The following is a 20,176-nucleotide window of genomic DNA, read 5'->3' on the forward strand; positions in this document are numbered from 1 at the left end:
GCGTAAATTTGGAGCATGCGCACTGGGTTACGTCCACGGACGGCGCATGCGCCGTACGTTCAAAACGTCAATTACGTAGGGTCATGCCTTATTAACATAAAACACGCCCACCTCTTCCCAATTTGAATTAGGCGCGCTTACGCCAGCACATTTACGCTACGCCACCGTAACTTAGGACGCAATTGCTTCGTGAATACAGCACTTGCCTCTTTAACTTGTGGCGGCGTAGCGTAAATACGATACACTACGCCGGATCAAACATACGCCGCCCTACGTGAATCTAGGTATTTGTGTGTAACCCCAGTACATAGGACTACAACGATGGGTATAGATGGCAGGTAAATGGGTAGGATTGGTTGGAGATGGCTCTCTTTCTGTAGAGAGTACTCGTTGTCTTCTATGTATACCCATAAAGTGCTAAGATACGTGTCGCTGTATTTACTTATTAACAGCTTTACTAGGACCAGCCCATTTGATAGCAGCTGGGAGAGGTGAATAAAAGGAACTGTCCAGCACATATCGTGCCACATACTACTAGAACACCACCTCTGAACGATGGCATCTTCCTTCACTGGTCCTCAGGTCTACCAAGAAAACTTTGATCCTCGGGTCTACTTAGACACCTATTATGGTGCTGTCACAGGCGTCTTCATTAAAGATGGCTACATGGACTTTATTTTGAAAAAACTACATAAAACTTTCACTACAGGTAATGCATTTCAGGTGCAGTTTTAAATGTGCGTTATCATATTTATACTACAAATTATTTTATGTCAGTTTAATCAAGCCTACTGTAAGTATTGTTGACCACATTATATTGTTTTGTTATTTTGTATAGTTTGTCCTTTTATGTTAAAGGGGTTGTAAAGGTACATTTTTTTTCCCTAAATAGCTTCCTTTACCTTAGTGCAGTCCTCCTTCACTTACCTCATCCTTCCATTTTGCTTTTTAGGCTTCATTTCCACTGGCGTTTTTACAGCCACTTTTTTTAGCCTTTTTTACAGCTTAAAAACGCCTGTCCATGTTTATTTTTTTGTGAGCTCAAAAACACAGCGGTAGCGTTTTTGCACGTTTTTGCGCGTTTTTGAGCGTTTTTTAATGTCTGGCATTTTTACAGCTCTATTGCTGGAGCCACAGAACGCCCTGGTCCCGCATTTTTTTTACAGCTCAAAAACGCCTATGCCATTTGCAACTTACGCCTATGTGGGCATGATGCCATAGAATAACATGGACAGGCGTTTTTAAGCTGTAAAAAACGTTCAGAAAAGTGGCTGTAAAAACGCCAGTAGAAATTAAGCCTAAGGCTCCATTCACATCTATGCGACATCGGCGTACGGCGTACGCGGCGTATTTTGCCGCGAGTGTGTATCTTTTTTTTTTTTTTCAGATTCTTCCCATTGCTGTCAATGGGCGAACGCCAATGTCGCCTGAAAAAAAGGGTCCAGGACTTTTTTTCAGGCGACAGGCGTTCGGCGTCTATGAGATGTGAACCATCTCCATAGACAGCAATGGGAATTCCCCCCTCTAGCGGCAGAAGCGTCCGGCGTCGGGCGTTTTGTCGCATGGATGTGAATGGAGCCTAAATGTCCTTATTTCTTCTGAGAAATCCTCACTTCCTGTTCTTCTGTCTGTAACTCCACACAGTAATGCAAGGCTTTCTCCCTGGTGTGGAGTGTCGTGCTTGCCTTCTTCCTTGGACTACTTGAGAGTCAGGATACTCTCTACGTTGCAGATAGAGAAAGGAGCTGTGTGTTAGTGGGCGTCCTGACTCTCCTGTAGTCCAAGGGAGAGGGGGAGCACGACACTCCACACCAGGGAGAAAGCCTCACATTACTGTGTGGAGTTACAGACAGAAGAACAGGAAGTGAGATTTCTCAGAAGAAATAAGGACATTTAAAAGCAAAATAGAAGGATGAGGTAAGTGAAGGAGGACTGCACTAAGGTAAAGGAAACTATTTAGGGAAAAAAAATTGTACCTTTACAACCACTTTAATGCATAGGGTGTATTAAGGTGAAAAAAACAGGAAGCTTTACAACCCCTTTAAAGTCTATGGCCCTCAAGTTGCATGAAAGTCGGACCAAAGCAGTGCATGAATTACTTTATAGTCCCTGCGACTTCAAGTCAATCAATCAATGGAAAACATGAGGTACGATTTGTCATGTGACTTTGATGTCCAAAGTCACATGATAAGTTGTACAAGTGTGAATGGGGTGTAAGGCTGATTTCCATTTTACATAGTTGCATTGGTCCAGCTTCAGCCAATGCAAGTATTTATGCGCCATACCTGTGGGATCCCTGTGGATCCATGGGCTTCTCTACTACAGTGAACTCCACCAGCTTCTAGGTCCTGTGACGACTGCCTGCCCTGTTTCATAGTAAATTCAGGATGTCACCTGTTCAGCGCGAGTGCCTTTCAAAGAACACTTTGCATTTTCCCAATGAATGCAAAGTGTTCTCTGGTTTGAAAAGTTGGAGATTCCCACTTCACTGATCCACCTCATCCAATCAGGGAATGCTTTGCATTCACTGAAAAAATGTAAAGTGTTTCCTGATTGGCCCCCATGCCAAGCGAGCAAACTCCTACATTGACAATGCAGCAGTGAAGCTACTGGGCACAGGACCTGAACGTTAGCAGCGATCACTGTAGTAGCAGTGTACAGTGATTTCCAGCTTCCACGTGGATCCTAGAGGACGAACATACAAACTTTCACTGGTCCAAGCTAGATGTAAAATTTGCCATACCTGGAATTCGGCTTTAACCACTTAAGGACCCCTTCACGCCGATATACGTCGGCAGAATGACACGGCTGGGCACATCCACGTACCTGTACGTGGCCCTTAAAGCCGCTGGCGTGTGCACGAGAACCGGTCCGAAGCTCCGTGACCGTGGGACCAGCGGACCCAATCGCCGCTGGAGTCCCGTGATCGGTCCCCGGAGCTGAAGAACGAGGAGAGGTGTGTGTAAACACAGCTTCCCCGTTCTTCACTGTGGCGCTGTCATTGATCGTGTGTTCCCTAATATAGGGAAACCCGATCAATGATGTCACACGTCCAGCCCCACCCCCCTACAGTTAGAAACACATATGAGGTCACACTTAACCCCTTCAGCGCCGCCTGTGGTTAACTCCCAAACTGCAATTGTCATTTTCACAGTAAACAATGCATTTTTATAGCATTTTTTGCTGTGAAAATGACAATTGTCCCAAAAAAGTGTCAAAATTGTCTGATGTGTCCGCCATAATGTCGCGGTCACGAAAAAAAATCGCTGATCGCCGCCATTAGTAGTAAAAAAAAATTATTAATAAAAATGCAATAAAACTATCCCCTATTTTGTAAATGCTATAAATTGTGCGCAAACCAATCGATAAAAGCTTATTGCGATTTTATTTACCAAAAATATGTAGAAGAATACGTATCGGCCTAAACTGCAGAAAAAAACTTTTTTTTCTATATTTTTGGGGGATATTTATTATAGCAAAAAGGAAAAAATATTGATTTTTTTTCAAAATTGTCGCTCTATTTTTGTTTATAGCGCATAAAATAAAAACCGCAGAGGTGATCAAATACCACCAAAAGAAAGCTCTATTTGTGGGAAAAAAAGGACGCCAATTTTGTTTGGGAGCCACGTCGCACAACTGAGCAATTGTCAGTTAAAGCTCCGAATCGCAAAAACTGGTCGGGTCCTATACCTGCATTTTGGTCCGGGTCTTAAGTGGTTAAGGTGTGTAAATATGTGAGTGGGGCAGCTAACTGAAAGTCCTATAAGCATACCTCCCAACTTTTTGAGATGGGAATGAGGGACACCTATTAGCAAAAATATGTAGGCATAGGACACACCCCCTGTCACGCCCCCTTAAAGGAGAATTATTGGTTGGTTAAACCCACAAGTGCTTTTTTTTTACATCTACTATTCCTTTATATTGGCTTTTGACCTTTACAAATGCAGCAATTTAGAAGTTTAGCACTGGGAAACCCTTCTTGAAAGATAAATAGTGCATTTTATATACAACTATGTACATCAGACCAAAATGAGGGACAAATGAGGTGGAAAAAGAAACAGAGGGACTTTGTTCCAAATCAGGGACAGTTGGGAGCAACGCTTAAGGGCAGGAACAACTAAGAACAGTTCTAATCACATAATAAGGCAGCTCCATATAAATGAAGGAAACAGATGTTCATTCTTATGGGGTTGATTTACTAAATAAGTAGAGATTGTTCACTTGGCTTAGTAAATACTGTAGAATAGGGTGACCAAATTACCAAACTGCCATTCAGGGACACCCCCTCTCTCACCTTCCCAAAAGAAAGGAGAGAGGGGCGGGGGGAAATGTAGTCTCAGGGTTGATGGGGAATTTGGCGGCGGGTTACTTGTCAGGTGAATGTGCCACTTGCCACCCATAGCCTGCCACCAGAGGCAGTGCCACTTGCCGCCCATGGCCTGCCACCAGATGCAGTGCTGCTTGCCGCCCATAGCCTGCCACCAGATGCAGTGCCGCTTGCTGCCCATAGCGTGCCACCAGATGCAGTGCCGCTGTCACTCACTCTACATGAGCCACGTGCGTAGAAGGAAAGGAGTGGCGTCGCTATCTGGAGAGTGAAGATCACACCGGTCCCTGCTGTTTGACGCTGGGTGCCGGAGGAGGTGCCGAGGTGGGTGGGGACAGCAGTGCTGCACTAGGTGCAGGCCTCGCTCCCGGTCTCACTGTCTGAGAGTAAATTGTCACTGGTTGCAAGACGCCAGGCAGCGACCAGTTCCGGAAATGTAGTTGTTAGTTAGTAGGGGGTGGCTGTGTCCTCTGTTTTATTCCGGGACATTGTATTGTCCCGGAATGAAGGTGCCCCGGGACCCGGGACAGACATGTCAACTGCGGGACAGTCCCGGGCAATCTGGGACATGTGGGCACCCTACTGTAGAAAGAATCTTTGTTTTCTTCAAAGATCCAATCACGTGCAAGCAAAAAAAAAAAAAAAAAATTTTTCCACATGATTGCTTATTCAAAGTTAGCGTAACCTATTTACTAAGCCAAGTGAGCCGTCTCTGTGCCCAAACCATTGACTCCAGGAAAATAAATATAAAGTTTGGCTGGAGCTGAACATTCTTTTATGTGTTGATAGTGATTGTAATAGGAGTCAGCTGTGCGAGAGACATGTCCTTGGGACTGGGAGCATAAAGTGTTCATAATCTGAATGTTCCCATCCATCTGCAGGCACATTAGGTCAGAAATGTCCTAGGGTGGTGTCTTTATGGAGAAGCATTAAAGTAGAGTGACCAGATCATCTCTTCAAAGCAAAACTGCAGATTTTTTTCAGTTATGTATCCTTAAAAAAATTCCTTAACCGGTTAAGCCCCGGACCTTTAGGCAGCTAAATGCCCAAGCCAGGTTTTGCGATTCGGCACTGCGTCGCTTTAACAGACAATTGCGCGGTCGTGCGACGTGGCTCCCAAACAAAATTGGCGTCCTTTTTTCCCCCACAAATAGAGCTTTCTTTTGGTGGTATTTGATCACCTCTGCGGTTTTTATTTTTTGCGCTATATTTTTTACTTTTTGCTGTAATAAATATCCCCCAAAAACATATATAAAAATATTTTTTTTCCTCAGTTTAGGCCGATACGTATTCTTCTACATATTTTTGGTAAAAAAAATCGCAATAAGCGTTTATCGATTGGTTTGCGCAAAATTTATAGCGTTTACAAAATAGGGGATATTTTTATTGCATTTTTATTATTATTTTTTTTTTACTACTAATGGCGGCGATCAGTGATTTTTTTCGTGACTGCGACATTATGGCGGACACTTCGGACAATTTTGACACATTTTTGGGACCATTGTCATTTTCACAGCAAAAAATGCATTTAAATTGCATTCTTTTTTTGTGAAAATGACAGTTGCAGTTTGGGAGTTAACCACAGGGGGCGCTGAAGGAGTTATGCTTCATCTAGTGTGTGTTTACAACTGTAGGGAGGTGTGGCTGTAGGTCTGACGTCATCGATTGTGTCTCCCTAAAAAAGGGATCACTCGATCAATGCAGCCGCCACAGTGAAGCACGGGGAAGCCGTGTTTACATAGCGCTCTCGCCGTTCTTCAGGTCTGGGGACCGATCCCGAGGGGGGCTAGAAACGAATAGCCGCACCCTCGTCCCGGATCGCTCCCCGCGGGTTTCCGACCGCTGCATGTTACGGGGGGTCCCATTCGGACCCCCGCCCCGCGGAAAGGCGGGGACGTACATGTACGCCCATATGCCTGTACCTGCCATTCTGTAGACGTACATATACATGCGGCGGTCGGCAACCGGTTAATTGGAATTTTGAACTAGCAACTAATTCTGTCTTTGGTTCCAGTAATCCTTCATCTCCATCATGTGTTTTGTGCCAGTCAGCAAACCCCCAATATCAAACTGGCAGCACAGTGCAATGCAAGAGATCTTTCCTGGCATACATAGTGCTGCCCCTATCTTTGTGTGTTGGTTTCTTGCTGTATGTAAAGAGTTTACTACCACTTTAAAGTTAGGCACATTCAACCGCAGGTTCTATAGACACAGATTGCTATTGTCAGCGTCATGTCAAATCTCCTATCTATATCGAACTGTTGTAGCAACGAAAACGTAAATAAAGCATTTTTTTATGTCGGATCTTTAGGATTTCGAATTCTACGCGTTCGTTTTCGTTTGTTAAATCAATAACGAAAATACCTGAAATTTGGACGAAAATGCATTCGGACGAAAACAAATGCACATGTCTACCAGATGTCCAGAGATTAGGGTGCCCATGTGTCCCAGATTGCCCGGGACTGTTCCGCAATTGACATGTCTGTCCTGGGTCCCGGGCACCTTCATTCCGGGACAATACAATGTCCCAGAATGGAATAGAAGATACAGCCACCCCCTACTAACTAATAACTACATTTCCGGAACTGGTTGCTAGGGCCAGCGCTGCCTGGCGTCTTGCAACCAGTGACAATTTACTCTCAGACAGTGAGACCGGGAGCGAGGCGTGCGCCTAGCCACCTTGGCACCTCCTCCGGCGGTGATCTTCACTCTCCAGATAGTGAAGCCACTCCTTTCCTTCTACGCACGTGGCTCATGCAGAGGGAGTGACAGCAGCACTGCATCTGGTGGCAGGCTATGGGTGGCAAGCGGCACTGCATCTGGTGTCAAGTGGCACATTCACCCGCCAAATTCCCAATCAACCCCAAGACCACATTTCCCCCCGCCCCCCTAATTTTTTGGGGGGCAGGTGAGAGAGGGGGTGTGTCCCTGAATGGCAGTTTGGAAATGTGGTCACCCTACCACAGATGGATCTGACAAAATAATCTATTTGAAAAAGTACGAGAACATTTCAGCCAGCTTGCCTAAATACTTTTTCTCCAAAAATCTTTTAGAAACGGACCCTCAATGATTTTTCATTAACCCCCAAACTTTATATAATGACTTCTGTTTATATTTCCGTCATTTCTTTTGTGTTCCACACTCATGTTTTGTTCTGTTGCACAAGGTGGTGTTAGAGGGGAGTCGATGGTTGATATTGGTCCTGGCCCTGCTATTTACCAAGAGTTGTCTGCCTGTGAGGCTTTTAAGGAGATCACTGCAGCTGATTTCACTGACCGCAACAGAGAATACCTGGAGAAATGGAGGAAAAATGAGCCAGGGCTATTCGACTGGACACCAGCTTTGAAGCTTGTTTGTGATCTAGAAGGTCGCAGGTATGAAAGTAAATGTGCTTTAAGATATATGTAAATCCTAACAATAAACTTCTCTCAATTAGCTAGATTCAGGATGGCGAGCGCATAGTTGCGGCGGCGTAGCGTATGGCATTTACACTACGCCGCCGTAAGTTAGCGAGGCAAATCGGGCGGGCGTAAGGGCCCTTATTCAAATTCGGCTAAGGGGGCGTGTTTTATGTTAATGGGGGTTGACCTGACATGATTGACGTATTTTACGAACGGCGCATGCGCCGTCCGTGTACATATCCCAGTGTGCATTGCGGCAAAGTATGCCGCACGGTCCTATTGGTTTCGACGTGGACGTAAATGACGTAAATCCCTATTCACCGACGACTCAGGCCCCGTACACACGACCAGTTTCCTCGGCAGAATTCAGCTTCCGACCGAGTTTCTGGCTGAATTCTGCCGAGGAAACTGGTCGTGTGTACACTTTCGGCCGAGGAAGCCGACGAGGAGCTCGACGAGGAAATAGAGAACATGTTCTCTATTTCCTCGTTGTTCTATGGGAGCTCTCGTCCCGCCGAGCTCCTCGGCGGCTTCAGGGCTGAACTGGCCGAGGAACTCGATGTGTTTGGCACGTCGAGTTCCTCGGCCGTGTGTACGAGGCCTCACACAAACAACGTAAAATTTTCGAATTTCGACGCGGGAATGGCGGCCATACTTAACATTACTATTCCAGCTATTTGATGGAATAACGTTAGGCCTGATAATGCGTTACGTAAACGGCGTATCTGTACTGCGTCGGCCGGGTGTACATTCGTGAATAGGCATATCTAGTGATTTACATATTCTACGCCGACCGCAATGGAAGCGCCACCTAGAGGTCAGCCTAAAAATTACACTTTAGGATACGACGGTGTAAGACACTTACGCCGCTCGTATCTGAGCCTAATTTAAGCGTATCTGGTTACCAGAATACGCTTAAATTAGCGCCGGCACAAATTCAGACTTAGGCTGGCGTATCTACTGATACGCCAGACTAAGTCTATCTGAATCTAGCTAAATGAGTTCCTTTTGTTCTGGTAAATTTTCCATTGAGAACCTTTTATTTTATCTGCAGCTCCGGTCATTGACTTAGGAAAGCTGGAGGTGCAGGATCAGGTGACTGGACTGAATAAATGTATACAGATCTTTGTTACACAGGGTAGGTAGGATAGGTAGATTCATACCTCCCAACTCTTTGAGATGGGAATGAGGGACACCTATCAGCAAAAGTATGCAGGCATAGGACACACCCCTTGCCCCACCCCCTTAAAGGACAATTGTACAAAAAACAAGATTAGTTAAACCCACAAGTGCTTTTTTTTACCACTACTATTCCTTTATATTGGCTTTTGGAATTTACAAATGCAGCAATTTAGAAATCAGATGAAAGGTTTAGCACTGGGAAACACTTTTTGATAGATAAAAAGTGCATTTTACATACATCTATATGGATCAGACCAAAATGAGGGACAAATGAGGAGGAATGAGGGACATTGCTCCCAATTAGGGACAGTCCCTCCAAATCAGGGACAGTTGGGAGCTGTGGTAGATGGGGGAGGGGGTAGGGAAAAGCCCGCAATGTACTGCAGACCAGTGGCCCACACAGGCAAAGCGATTTACCCAGGGGAGGGCTGGCATGGTGGGCAGGGTGGAAATCTCCCCCCGGGCTGGTGACACTATGCACAGCCACCGGCCGCCACTACCAAATGCTGTTTTTGCAGAGCAGGAATGCCTGCTGGAGCTCTGTTAACACAGGTCACGGCCGCTGCTCACCTTCCACTGTGCAGCTGTGCCTGTGTCAGCTCAGAGGTAGATGGCTGCAGAGCTGAGCTATGTCTCGTCTCACACATAGCTCAGCCTCAGCGCACACCAGCGCTGACATCCCCTTTCTCTCTCTGCACAGACATGAGGAGAGATAGAGCTCATCTGCTCCTCCTCCTTCTGAGTCTGCCCTGCCCACACTCCCCGGGCATGTGTGGGCACTGGACAGGATGTTTGAACCCAAAAAAGCATCAGACAGCCTGCCTGCGCCACAGCCTCCATCCTGGTAAGCTCGCCCTCTCTAGTCTCTCCTGCCTCCCAGTGTATAAAAAGGGGTGCTTTGTGGACTTTGATAAAGGGGAGGGGGCAGGCTTTGGTGAGCAGAGACCCTCTTTACACAATAGTCCACAGTATGCACCCTTAAATCGAGTTTCCCAGAACACCCCTTACATCAGATCTGATGTAAAGGGGGCCTCTGTGCGGACTCTGATGTAAGGGGGGCCTCTGTGCGGACTCTGATGTAAGGGGGGCCTCTGTGCGGACTCTGATGTAAGGGGGGCCTCTGTGCAGACTCTGATATAAGGGGGGCCTCTGTGCGGACTCTGATGTAAGGGGGCCTCTGTGCGGACTCTGATGTAAGGGGGGCCTCTGTGCGGACTCTGATGTAAGGGGGGCCTCTGTGCGGACTCTGATGTAAGGGGGGCCTCTGTGCGGACTCTTGTGATCATAAAAAAATCTTAGACTGTTTTCCTCGATCCATCACTTTTCCACGCTCAATGGGCCACTTGACTGGACTTGCCCCTCAGGCCTAAGGCTGTCAGCCCTCCCCTGGATTTACCCATATGTTACCACCTGCTTCCGGGTTTAGGGCACGTGCAAGCTTGCCCCCCCGGCCAACACCCACTGTGATTGGATAAAGCGGGAACCTTTCAGCAAGTTCTGACCAATGATTCAGGGCTGGGACCTGCTGATCGGCTGTGTGCAATCACGGCCCAGAGCCCCGTGTCAACACAGGGCTCTGTACAGAGGAAACCATCTCTCTGTTTTTCATCCCTGAAAAAGGCAGCACACATTACACATTGTTAGGCACACATTTTAAAAAAAAGCTTTATTTGTATGAATTTTTTTAATCTAAATTTAATTTGGGTATAGCATTGCATAACCGTGCAATTACCAGTTAAAGTAGCGCAGTGCCTAATTAGCAGAAAAATAGGTGTAGCTCAGCTTTAAGTCCCTCAAAATGAACCGTGGACGTGGTTGTCATTGTGAAGAAAACTTGGTGCTGAACAGAGATATAGAAGACCTACATGTAGTTATTTTAATAAAGTAGATAGCGAAGAAGGGAGCATTCAATTCATTTTTATAACATTTATGTTTAAATCTGTTTTTGAACTTTTGCTTTTTACTTTTTTTTTTACGATGAACAGGTAAGAGATCTAAAGATCCTATTTACTAATTCACTTGTACAAGAAGTCTTTATTTTTCCCCTTTTCTAAATAAGGAGACTTTGGGCCAGATCCACAGCCAGGCGGTGTAACTTAACTTTTCCCATTTAAGTTACACCGCCGCAAATTTCCCAAGTTAGTGCCCGATCCACAAAGCACTTACCTGGAAATTTGCAGCGGTGTAACTTAAATCCGTCTGGCGCAATGCGTTCCTAATTTAATGGGGCGAGTCCCATTTAAATTAGGCGCGCTCCCGCGCAGGACGTACTGCGCATGCTCCCGACGTCATTTTCCCGACGTGCATTGCGCAAAATTACGTTACGCCGAGTTTTGTGAATCGCGCCGGGTAAAAAAAGTTGTGTCGGGAAAAAAAAAAGATACGGCGAAAAAAGAAAAAAAAAAACAGCGTCGCGGGAAAGAAGGGTCTACTTTTACAAGGTGTAAACAGTTTACACTTTGTAAAAGCAGCCCTAATTTTGCGTTTGCAAACTAATACTTACGGAGAAAAAACGAAGTGTAAAATCTGGAAAGCGTAAAAGCGTGGATCTCCGTAAGTGCTAATTTGCATACCCGAAGCGGCATTTCAACGAGAAATGCCCCCAGCGGCGGCCAAGGTACTACATCCTAAGATCCAACAGTGTAAGTCCCTTACACATATCGGATCTTCTGCCTATCTATTGGAAACTGATTCTGTGGATCAGTTCCATAGATAGAAACAGGGATATGACGGCGTATCAGTAGATACGCCGGCGTATCCCTTTTGAGGATCTGGCCCTTTGTTCTTTTTTTGGGTAAGCCACTTTTTGAAACACTCACTCATAGGGTGACCACGTGTCACGGATTGCCTGGGACAGTCCCGCATTTTGTGTCCCAGAATGAAACTGACACAGCCACCCCCACAGGACCATCTGATGCCCCAAAAAAGGCCTCCACAGGTCTCGGCCGGCCAGGACAAGTACTGTCAGTGAGTGAAGTGGTGATGCGGCGGCCTTTTTCGTGGCGTGATCAGTGTATCTGGTTAGAGCGCGCACCCGCCGCACCGACTGTGCTGTGATTTGACACACCACTAGATGATTTTTGGGAGGGGGGCGGGGTCCCTGAATAGAAGTTTGGAAATGTGGTCACCCTAGTGCATAAGGACTTATAAGTTGGTACTACCATAGCAGGGGGTAGCATGAGCCTAAAGTACTGGGTTTGTTGGAGCTAAGTGAGCAAATTATTGCTGGAATAAAACCTTCAATTATTTGCATATTTCAAATGGCCTATTAAGAGCTCCAAGTGTCTCTAAAGGCACTTTTTTGTTTTAGATGGAATGGAGAGGGATTAGAACACCTGTCAGTTTTTTATTGCTGTCGGTGCCCCATTAAGGGGATTTGCCCTCTCTATTTGTTCTGGTAACCATTACCATCGAAAGCGAAAATAAAAGAAAATCCCAAATTTTGGGATGATCTCAAAACAGGAATAGTGGGAAAATCTTCCAATGGGGACACTAGGGCCCGGATTCACAAAGCACTTACGTCGACGTATCTCGAGATACGCCACGTAAGTGTAACTATACGCCGTCTTATCTGTGCGCCGTGCCCACAATCTGAGATACGCCTAAAAATAGGCTTCCTGCGACCGACGTAACTTGCCTACGCCGTCGTATCGTGGGCGCATATTTACGCTGGGTGCATTTGCCGCTCCCATTGATTTTCTATGCACATATGCAAATGAGGGAGATACGCTGATTCACGAACGTACTTGCGCCCGGCGCATAATATACGCGGTTTGCGTAAGTCGTACGTCCGGCGTAAAGTTATTCCCCATATATGAGGCGCAACTCATGCTGAGGTATGGACCAGGGAACACAGCCGTCGTATTTTACGTCGTTAACGTAGTACGTGAATAGTGCTGGGCGTAGGTTACGTTCACGTGGTAGGCAGTGATCCGTCGTATCTTAGGGAGTAGTTCCGACGTTCTGAGCATGCGCACTGGGCATGCGCCGTTCATTTTAAGTACTTCTATGGCGCTTGGCCCATCATTTGCATGGGGTCACGCCTCATTAGCATGGCTCACGCCCACTTCCACCTACGCTGGCTTACGCCGAGGAAACCCAGCGTAGATTTGAGAGCGAGTGGGAGCACTGGCTTCCTGAATCCAGTGCTTGCCTCTCTGCGCTGCGTTGGCGTAGCGTATATTCGATACGCTACGCTGGCATAAATATGCGCCAATGTATGTGAATCTGGGCCTAGATGTGGTGACCATGGAGACACCCCAGGATTCCCTTACTTTGGTGGGATTTCCTCTTTTTTTTTGTTGTATACACTATAGGATTGTAACAGACCTGGGACACCTTTGGGCACTCCAAAGAGAATAGTAATGCGGCGTGCATAGTGCCCCCTCACCCTACTGTCAGGTTCTTGTCCGAAACACATTCCTATCTGAATATTGTGTCCGGTTTTCAGTCGGACTGACACATGATTCAAAATCTGGACTGTCGGGGTGAATCTCGGACAGGTGGCAACCCTATTTCCTCTCACTTCCTGTTTTGGCTATCGGGCAGGAAGTGAAGCCAAATCTCCCCAATGGGACACAAAGGAAAAAAAATAAAAAATGACAGGGGATGTAATCCTCATTACCCTATCCAATTTTTTTATAAGTTTTTTCTTTGAAGACACTTTAACAGAATCCATAGCAAGTTGGTTTGTGCAACAAGGCAGACTTGTTTCTTACATGCTATCTCCCTTTTTATTTCCGTAGTGGAAAGCTGGCTGAGAAGGAGGAAAAGCTGAGGAAGACACTAAAAAAAGTGGTAGCGTGTGATGTCACCAAAAGTAATCCTCTCCATCCACTCCTTCTACCCAAAGTGGATTGTGTCCTGACCGTTGGCTGCCTGGAATGTGCCTGTAAAGATGAGGCGGCTTATGGAAATGTTATCAAGAACCTCTCCTCCCTGATTAAAGTAGGAGGCCACCTAATCATTGGCAGTATATTAGGGAGCACCATATTCAGATGTGGAAACAAGCAGTTCTCTCTCATAAATCTGAGTGAAGCTTTCCTTAGGAAAGTCATAACTGATACAGGCTTTGTTATTGAGGACTTAGAAGTTCTATCTAGAGAGTTTGACAAAGCCATGTTTGATATCTGCAATCATACCTCTGGCATTTTTATCCTGGCACGCAAGGTCAAAGATGTAGGGAAAGCCTAGCTGGCAGGTCATTACCTATTACTTACCACAAGGTGGAAGCAAAGCTCTGATTTGAAACTGGAAATTGAATACACGGTTCTAAGTATAATTTTGAAATAAAATATTAAAAAGCATAAGTTACAAAATTGTAAAATAAAGTGTGTCATGGAAAATTGTACTACTACTTTGGTGTATTAAAAATTCACGATTTGATCTTGTAATAAACATTATAATCTACAATGTACTTCTGCTAACTGTCCTGTCGTTTTTCTTCTATAATAATATGCATATGCTAAATAAAAGCTGTTCGTCATGGTGTACCAACAAACTACACATTTTAGTTGGCCACAATTTAACCGCTTAAGACTCGGACCATTATGCAGGTAAAGGACCTGGCCCCTTTTTGCGATTCGGCACTGTGTTGCTTTAAAGCGGGAGTTCACCCATTTTTTTTTTCTCTTTTCACCTTAGATGGATGCTGGTTTTGTCTAGGGGAATCGGCTAGTTGTTTTAAAATATGAGCTGTACTTACCGTTTTCGAGATGCATCTTCTCCGCCACTTCCGGGTATGGGTCTTCGGGAGCGGGCGTTCCTTCTTGATTGACAGTCTTCCGAGAGGCTTCCGACGGTCGCATCCATCGCGTCACTAGTAGCCGAAAGAAGCTGAACGTCGGTGCGGCTCTATACTGCGCCTGCGCACCGACGTTCAGCTACTTTCGAAAAATCGTGACGCGATGGATGCGACCGTCGGAAGCCTCTCGGAAGACTGTCAATCAAGAAGGAACGCCCGCTCCCGAAGACCCATACCCCGGAAGCGACGGAGAAGATGCATCTCGAAAACGGTAAGTACGGCTCATATTTTAAAACAACTAGCCGATTCCCCTAGACAAAACGAGCATCCAGCTATGGGGAAAAAGTGTAATGTGCGGGTGAACCTCCGCTTTAACTGACAATTGCGCGGTCGTGCGACGTGGCTCCCAAACAAAATTGGCGTCCTTTTTTCCCCACAAATAGAGCTTTCATTTGGTGGTATTTGATCACCTTTGCGTTTTTTATTTTTTGCGCTTTAAACAAAAATAGAGCGACAATTTAAAAAACAATGCAATATTTTTTACTTTTTGCTATAATAAATATCCCCAAAAAATATATAAAAAATATTTTTTTTTCCTCAGTTTAGGCCGATACGTATTCTTCTACATATTTTTGGAAATAAGCGTTTATTGATTAGTTTGCGCAAAAGTTATAGCGTTTACAAAATAGGGGATAGTTTTATGGCATTTTTATAAAAAAAATGTTTTAGTAGTAATGGCGGCGATCAGCGGTTTTTTTCGTGACAGCGACATTATGGCGGACACATCGGACACTTTTGACACATTTTTGGGACCATTGTAATTTTCACAGCGAAAAGTGCTATAAAAATGCACTGATTACTGTGAAATGACAATGGCAGTGAAGGGGTTAACCACTAGGGGGCGCTAAAGGGGTTAAGTGTGTCCTATTGTGTTTTTTTTTTACTGTAGGGGGGCGTGGCTGGACGTGTGACATCACTGATCGTCGTTCCCTATGACAGGGAACAGACGAGCAGTGACAAGCCACAGAGAAGTACAGGGAAGGTTTGTTTACACTCACCTCTCCCCGTTCTTCAGCTCCTGTGACCCGATCGCGGGACACCGGTGGTGATCGGGTCCGCGGGTCCCGCGGTCACGGAGCTTTGGACTGGGTCGCGAGCGCGCCGGGGGACTCTGATATAAGGGGGAACTGTGGGGCCTCTAACATAAGAGATGCTCTGGGAACTCTGATTTAAGGGGGAACACTGAGAACTCTGATGTAAGGAGAGGACTTTGATGTAAGTGGGAACACTGTGGCCTCTGGTGTAAAGGGGAACTCTGAAGTAAGGGGTGCTCTGAGAACCCTGATTTACCTTAGTGTAATCACTCAGAGGCAGGAGAGAGAAGGGGGGAAGGGGGAGTCACAAATAGGGATGGATGGTGCGCTCACTCACCCCTTGGCAGTCAGCACCTCTAATCCAGATGTATCTGAGGCTGCAGGACTTTACATTTCCAACACCCACTTTCGTTTTCTGATGCCGCGTACACACGATAATTTTTCGGCATGTAAAAGACAACATTTTTAAAAAATGTCATTTAAAATGATCATGTGTGTGAGCTTCACATCATTTTTCGGGTTCTGAAAAAAGACAAAAAAAAAATTAGAACATGCTGCATTTTTTAAAGACGTTTTAAACTATGTCGTTTTTCGGGTTGTAAAAAATGGTCGTGTGTGGGCTAAAACAATGTTAAAAACCCGCACATGCTCAGAAGCAAGTTATGAGACGGGAGCGTTCGTTCTGGTAAAACTACCGTTTGTAATGGAGTAAGCACATTCATCACGCTGTAACAGACAGAAAAATTGTCTTTTACTAACACGAAATTAGCTAAAGCAGCCCAAAGGGTGGCGCCATTCGAATGGAACTTCCCCTTTATAGTGCCGTCGTACGTGTTGTACGTCACCACGCTTTGCTAGAGCATTTTTTTTAAAACGACCTTGTGTGGGCAAGGCCGTTTTAATGATGAAGTTGGAAAAAACGTTGTTTTTTCTACATGCCGAAAAACTTCATTTTTTTTCATGCCGAAAAATGATCGTGTGTACGCGGCATGAGGCACAGCGCCGGGATCAGAGTGTGGGCAGACACCGAGGAGTGGGGAGGAGGAAGAGGTGCAGGTTGAACCCTCTCTCCTCTCCCACCTGTGTGCGTGTTTCGGAGGGGATTGTTAGTGCTGACTTTAGGAAGTGTGAAAGAGAGAGTTATGCCCCGTACACACTACCGAGTTTCTCGGCAAAAACCAGCAAGAAACTTGCTGGGAGATATTTTTTGGCCGAGGAAACCGGTCGTGTGTACATTTTCGTCGAGGAAACTGTCGAAAAACTCGATGAGCCAAAAAGAGAGCAAGTTTTCTATTTCCTCGACGGGAATGGAGAAACTTTCCTTGTCGAGTTCCTCGTTTGAACAAGGAACTCGACGAGGAAAACGATGTGTTTCGCCCCCGTCGAGTTCCTCGGTCGTGTGTACGAGGCTAGAGAGTTATGCCTCGTACACACACGGATTTCCGATGGCCTAAAATCTGATGGCATTTTTCGTCGGAATTCCGTTCAAGCTGTCTTGCATACACACTGTCAGACCAAATTCTGACCGTCCAAAATGCTGTGACGTAAAACACTACGACGAGCCGAGAAAAAAGAAGTTCAAAGCTTCCGAGCATGCGTCGATTTGATTCTGAGCATGTGTGGGTTTTTTCTCCATCGGAGTTCCACACACACGATAGGAATTTCCTATCGTTTTCTTTTCCATCGGAAAAAAACAAAACATGTTCTATTTCTAAACACTGATGGAAAAAAGTCCAATGGGGCCCACACACGATCGGAATTTCCGATGAACAAATTCCATCTGGCTTTTTTCATCGGAAATTCCGATCGTGTGTACGAGGCATAACACACTCTCAGCTTAGACAACTACAGCCAGCAACCCTGATGGGAAGCCATAGTTCAGTCTGAATAATGTGTCCGGGTTTCAGGCAGGTGGCAACCCTATATATGAAGCATTACAGGTGTACAGATGCACAGTCACCATAGTGTTTCCTATCTGTACAATGCCTTCATCTCAGGATAAGTTCACACCTGTGCAGGTGGTGCCGCAACTGCAACCACTCGCATAGTGAAACGCCAAAACCCTGTGGGCGGGTGCCAATAATCCTAATGGCATGAGGCTTGCTCTGGAAATCACACCTGCACCGGGAACCACGCTGTACTTGCACTTCCCATGTGGGCTGCGATTTCCAGGGTAGTTTCATGGGGCATGGCAACTCATTCAAATGAATGGGCTGTTGTGCCTGTGCAAATCGCAGCCTGCATGGCCACGTAAATGTAAACCTATCATTGTAACAATGCATAGCAATGTAACCATGCCAAAGCAAAAACATCTTTCTCTCACATTGACTGGATTACTATCGACTTCAGCTCTGGGAGATTTACCCCCCCCTTCCTAACCAGGCCATTTTTTGCGATATGGCACTGCGTTACTTTAACCATTTAAGGACCGGACCAATATGCTGCTAAATGACCCAAGGGTTTTTTACAATTCGGCACTGCGTCGCTTTAACAGACAATTGCGCGGTCGTGCGACGTGGCTCCCAAACAAAATTGGCGTCCTTTTTTCCCCACAAATAGAGCTTTCTTTTGGTGGTATTTGATCACCTCTGCGGTTTTTATTTTTTGCGCTATAAACAAAAATAGAGCGACGATTTTGGAAAAAAATGCAATATTTTTTACTTTTTGCTATAATAAATATCCCCCAAAAACATATATAATTTTTTTTTTCCTCAGTTTAGGCCGATACGTATTCTTCTACCTATTTTTGGAAAAAAAAAGCGCAATAATCGTTTATCGATTGGTTTGCGCAAAATTTATAGCGTTTACAAAATAGGGGATAGTTTTATTGCATTTTTATTATTATTATTTTTTTTACTACTAATGGCGGCGATAAGTGTTTTTTTTCGTGACTGCGACATTATGGCGGACACTTCGGCCAATTTTGACAAATTTTTGGGACAATTGTCATTTTCACAGCAAAAAATGCATTTAAATTGCATTGTTTATTGTGAAAATGACAGTTGCAGTTTGGGAGTTAACCACAGGGGGCGCGGTAGGAGTTAGGGTTCACCTAGTGTGTGTTTACAACTGTAGGGGGGTGTGGCTGTAAGACTGACATCATCGATCGAGTCTCCCTATAAAAGGGATCACTCGATCGATGCAGCCGGCACAGTGAAGCACGGGGAAGCCCCGTTCTTCAGCTCCGGGGAGCGATCGCGACGGAGCGGCTATAAACGAATAGCCGCGCCGTCGTCCCGGATCGCTCCCCGCGGAAAACGGACCGCCGCATGTAGCGGGGGGGGGGGGGGGGGGTCCCGGTCAGACCCCCGACCCGCGGAAAGGCAGGGACGTACAGGTACGCCAATGTGCCTGTACGTGCCATTCTGCCGACGTATATCTACATGCGGCGGTCGGGAAGCGGTTAACTGACAAATGCGCGGTCATGGACTTTGTACCCAAATAAAATCAATGTCCTTTTTTTCCCACATATAGAGCTTTCTTTTATTGGTATTTGATCACCTCTACATTTAATTTTTTTTACGCTATAAACAAAAAAAAAGAGTGAAATTTTGAAAGTAAACAAAACAATATTTTTTACTTTCTGCTATAAAACACATCCAATAAAAAAATGTAAAAAATCAAATGTCTTCATCAATTTAGGCCAATATATATTCTGCTACATATTTTTGGTGAAAAAAGTTATAGTTAAAGATGTAAACACAAAATCTTTCATTTTTTATTTATTTTTTTGATGTCACAATGAACAGTACAGGGAGTGCAGAATTATTAGGCAAATTAGTATTTTGACCACATCATCCTCTTTCTGCATGTTGCCTTGCTTACTCCAAGCTGTATAGGCTCGAAAGCCTACTACCGATTAAGCATATTAGGTGATGTGCATCTCTGTAATGAGAAGGTGTGTGGTCTAATGACATCAACACCCTATATCAGGTGTGCATAATTATTAGGCAACTTCCTTTCCTTTGGCAAAATGGGTCAAAAGAAGGACTTGACAGGCTCAGAAAAGTCAAAAATAGTGAGATATCTTGCAGAGGGATGCAGCACTCTTAAAATTGCAAAGCTTCTGAAGCGTGATCATCGAACAATCAAGCGTTTCATTCAAAATAGTCAACAGGGTCGCAAGAAGCGTGTGGAAAAACCAAGGCGCAAAATAACTGCCCATGAACTGAGAAAAGTCAAGCGTGCAGTTGCCAAGATGCCACTTGCCACCAGTTTGGCCATATTTCAGAGCTGCAACATCACTGGAGTGCCCAAAAGCACAAGGTGTGCAATACTCAGAGACATGGCCAAGGTAAGAAAGGCTGAAAGACGACCACCACTGAACAAGACACACAAGCTGAAACGTCAAGACTGGGCCAAGAAATATCTCAAGAATGATTTTTCTAAGGTTTTATGGACTGCTGAAATGAGAGTGAGTCTTGATGGG

The 20,176-nt window shown here is 45.3% G+C and overlaps 1 protein-coding gene across 1 annotated transcript; it reads left to right on the forward strand.

Moving 5' to 3' along the window:
• The first annotated feature begins 511 nt into the window (after nucleotides 1–511).
• LOC120915490 (indolethylamine N-methyltransferase-like) lies at nucleotides 512–14,213 on the forward strand. The gene is made up of 3 exons (XM_040326045.1): nucleotides 512–709; nucleotides 7,494–7,701; nucleotides 13,656–14,213. The coding sequence occupies exons 1-3, from the start codon at nucleotides 556–558 to the stop codon at nucleotides 14,101–14,103; spliced, it is 810 nt and encodes a 269-aa protein (XP_040181979.1). The 5' UTR covers nucleotides 512–555; the 3' UTR covers nucleotides 14,104–14,213.
• Nucleotides 14,214–20,176: the final 5,963 nt, after the last annotated feature.

The sequence above is a fragment of the Rana temporaria genome, chromosome 10, assembly GCF_905171775.1.
Source record: "Rana temporaria chromosome 10, aRanTem1.1, whole genome shotgun sequence".
Taxonomy (NCBI): Eukaryota; Metazoa; Chordata; class Amphibia; order Anura; family Ranidae; genus Rana; species Rana temporaria.